The 4,223-nt window shown below is 40.2% G+C and overlaps 1 protein-coding gene across 2 annotated transcripts in view; it reads left to right on the top strand.

Moving 5' to 3' along the window:
• ANO10 (anoctamin 10) overlaps window positions 1-4,223 on the top strand; it is a 262,387-nt gene that overhangs the window by 54,896 nt on the left and 203,268 nt on the right. For both annotated transcript variants that reach the window (XM_017876324.1, XM_017876325.1), the window contains exon 9: window positions 923-1,105. In XM_017876324.1, coding sequence (XP_017731813.1) covers window positions 923-1,105 — 183 coding nt within the window. The remainder of the gene's footprint in view (window positions 1-922; window positions 1,106-4,223) is intronic.

Raw genomic sequence — 4,223 nt, forward strand, 5'->3', positions numbered from 1 at the left:
TCGAGCTTCCCAGCGGCTTTGTTTACCTACTTAAGCCTCAGCAATGGCAGGCGCCCCTCCCCCATCCTCACTGCTGCCTTGCGGTTAGATCACAGACTGCTGTGCTAGCAATAAGGGAGGCTCTGTGGGCTTGGGACCCTCCCGGCCAGGTGTGGGTATAATCTCCTGGTGTGCCCGTTTGCTTAAAGCGCAGTATTGGGATGGGAGTTACCCGATTTTCCAGGTGTTGTGTGTCTCAGTTCCCCTGGCTAGGAAAAGGGATTCCCTTCCCCTTGCACTTCCCAGGTGAGGCGATGCCTCGCCCTGCTTCAGCTCTCACTGGTCGGGCTGCAGCAGCTGACCAGCACCGATTATCCGGCACTCCCTAGTGAGATGACCCCAGTACCTCAGTTGAAAATGCAGAAATCACCAGTCTTCTGTGTCGCTCGCGCAGGGAGTTGGAGACTGGAGCTGTTCCTATTCAGCCATCTTGCCACCACAGGGTACTCTTAACAGAAGCTCTTTCCACTTTTTATCTGACGATATTTACTTTTTCACCATAGCCCTCACTGGGCTCCCAAATATCACTTTGCAAATTCCACGAGAACAGTCTTAGTGAATGGCTTCATAAGGAGAAAGGTCTGTGAGATGAATACACAGATCACAAAGAAGTCTTATTTATCTTTTAATCTTGGTCTTTCATGTGAAAAACCATAAATTGGGAACACCATTCTAACACCTAGCTTTTCTAATACTAGTTTTTATAACACAATAGTATGCTATTTATTGAAGATTCCATTTTATTTGTTGCGTAATTGTATTTATGTTATAGATGCTATCTTTTAATTAATTTATAATTTATATATATTTATATATAATTTATATAAATGCTATATTTTATTAAGCTATATTCCCAAAATATGATTTGTGTGCTTCTCTTTAGAGCTTGGCCACTCTCCTGATTACCTCCCAGATCCTCAACCAAATTGTGGAATCTCTTCTTCCTTATTGGCTCCAAAGGAAGCATGGTGTGCGGGTGAAGAGGAAGATGCAGGCTTTAAAGGCAGACATTGATGCTACATTGTATGAACAAGTCATCCTGGAAAAAGAAATGGGAACTTATTTGGTAAGTTGAAATATTGCTGAATTAAACATTTACTGAAAGTGAATAGTAGCCATGCACCGAGTTCAACAAACGTTACACATTCATGATCTCAGATGTGGCTATTCTAGAAATGCTTTCTAGTCAGTCTCCTCATCATGAACCACTTTAAAGTGAAAAGGATAGAATTGTGCATTGAAGCACTGCTGTCTGAAATCTAAAGTTACACCTGATGACACCAAAGGGCAAATTTGGAGAATTACATGACTACTTTGCTTTGCGGAGAGCAGGGTAGAAATAGTTGCCCCAGAGATGACAGAACGGGAGAGATGGTCCCTGAAGAGGTAGTAGCATTGCTCACTCTTGACACTTCAAACTCATGGAAAATGATGGCCGCACAAGCAAAAGATAGAGACCCATTGATGAACAATAGAATGCCAATCTGAAGATTGAATTTTAGTTTACGTTACTGCTATTGTATAAATATAAAACAGTTCCTTTAAGACAGAGACTTTCTGAATTATTTTTAGGAACTACAAGCAGATCAGTAGAGCTTTACACTTTTAATATTTGAAAGAAAGGTCTAGCTCATAAAATCTAACTATGTGTTCAACCAACTTTTATTGAGCTCTGACTACATTCACTGTTTCTATATTTCACATTTTTAAGGCCATTGTTTCTTAACATCCTGCACCTTCCTTATTGCTACAGTATTCCTTCTGGTGAAATAGATCCTTTAGTGGGTCATTTACTAAAAGCCCATTATTGTGAAACTTTCATAGTCTTGTTTTTCATCTTGAATGAGTTTATCTCCTGATTATTGGGTATCTTGACTGACTTTCATAATTTTTCTCACGTGCTTAGGAATTTCAGTTTGTATGTTCATGTTGAGTAGGACTTTGTCCTTTTCTCTCTGCTCACTTCTGCCTTATTTTTTGCAGTTGCCCCCACTGAGCCTGCAAGCCCCTCATCCAGAACCAGGTGTTTGTAGCCCAGAGCTCCCATCTTGTGGTGTTGATGAGGATTTTATAGATCTGGTCACAGAGCCAGTAGGTAGCATGCTGTTGGCATAGCTGTAGTTACCAGGCAGCAGTTGTGGCTTTTTAAAAGCCTCCTGTGAAGGGCAGGGAGCATGGTCCCAACCCCTGGTTTTGCTCAGCAAGCCTGGTTCCAGTTACACTCCAGGGGAGAGGGTGCTCTTGGTCCTCCTCCTGATAGGATACAGATCCTAGTCCCTTCTATCATTGCTGTGTTTGAGAGAGATTATTCAAAGTATAAACACATAGTACACTTTGAACAGTAACATTGTTTATATTTATATATGAAGCATAGAGAAAAGACACACACCTACTCTCTCTCCAGAGGAAGAATTAAAGAGAAAGAGCACGTGGGCATAAGTGTGGAGCTGTCCTTTCTGGATTGATTGAGTGCTAGCTTACTATGGGATAAAAGTTAAATTATATCATTTTACTGTAGGATAAAAGTTCCCATTATGTCAAGATCCTATCCTTGCCTATGCTTGGGGGTGGTATTCTTGGCCACATTTATTTTCCTTTCTTCACTCTCTTATAGAAACTGCACCAGCAGTCCGTCCCCAGTACTCTCATTCCATCCCCCCTCGTCTTTGGAGGCCTCCTGTCACCAGCCATCACCTGGTACTCTTGTATCTCCTTCTTCTCCTTCTAACTGCTCCACCAAGTCAGCAACTTGCCTATTTTGAACTAAGCAAACTCTTCACATCTTCTGCTATTTTTGTCCTGTCTTTCCCTCCCCTCACAGTTTTCTGCAGTAATTCTCCATATTGTTGTCTCTAGTTTCCTACTTCTCTTTCTATAATCAATGAGAATCTGCTTTCAGCTCTCCTTTTTCTCCAAAACTGTTTGGGCAAACAACATTATCTCCTGAAGTACCCAAAACGCAATTCATAATCTTCTCAAGATGGGTTTCTCCTGCTTTGCCCCTGACTCAATGAATGGTTTTTAGTATAGTCCTCATCTGAGCAATTCTAATTTATCTAAGAACTGTATGCCAGTGATGGGACACTGCCAAAATCTCAGATCTTACCTCTTTTGACATTTCAAGGTATCTGAGAAAACCTTTATGAAGGAAGGTGAGGGAGGCATGGCTATTCCCATGTCAAAAAGAAGCGAATGAAGCTCTATGTCATTAATCATTTGGTGACTAAATCAGAAAGAAGGTTCGAGACTTTGCCTTGCCAATTCAGAATATTTCCGTTACACACCACAGGCTCTCTGATGTGAAGTAAAGGAAATAATATATTGATTTCTCTCAGGCCCTGGGTCTGTGAGTGAACTCTAGGCTTTACAGTGCCACTCCTTTTGGGCCTGCAGAGTTTTGCATGATCTGGCCATTTCCCACTCCTAATCTCTTATAGGTTTCTTTTTCACTATCTCCACTGGAGTGACATTGGATATTTGCCATTTCAGTTCTCTCCATGTATTTGGAGGTAGGGATACTTTTGGGTGACATTTATTCTGGATGATTGTTTCCTATGCATGAGTCCTTTCTTCTGGGTTCATTTTTCTCCTAATTGAAATCAATAAATTTAGAATTGTATTTTCTGTAATCTCATCCTGACTGTTATATATGAGTCTAAAATAATGTTACCAAGCTTTGGGAAAAAGCAATTTGGCTGAAACTTTAAAAACATTATTATAAGAGTAATACATTCTCACTCACTATAGAAAACTTAGAAAATGCAGGATAGAGTCAATATATTAAAAGAAATTCTCTGTAATATTCCCACCCATGGTAATCCCCTGGGTCTCCTGACTGCTGCTCCACCAGCCCAGGACTAAAGCTGTGTTGCTTCCTAGATCTTCACTGTCCTCTGCTGTCCTTTTCCTGTGAACTGCCCGCTCATATCCAACTGCATAGCTGGGTGAGGCTGAATTTTCATGATGACTGTTCCAAGTAGAACATCATATTGCTGCACAGTAAATGAACTGCCTTCTACTAAATGGTACATTACAGAAGTTTGCGAAAAATGTAAAAAGTACCAGTCTGCATTAACATTTTTTGAAATGTAATTATTTTTCAAAAGACATTTATGTTAATATGTTATTGTTTAAATGAATTAATGGAATATCTTTAAAATTTCTCAGTTTTTTTTTTTTTTTTT

The sequence above is a fragment of the Rhinopithecus bieti genome, unplaced genomic scaffold, assembly GCF_001698545.2.
Source record: "Rhinopithecus bieti isolate Rb0 unplaced genomic scaffold, ASM169854v2 scaffold_9581, whole genome shotgun sequence".
Classification (NCBI taxonomy): Eukaryota; Metazoa; Chordata; class Mammalia; order Primates; family Cercopithecidae; genus Rhinopithecus; species Rhinopithecus bieti.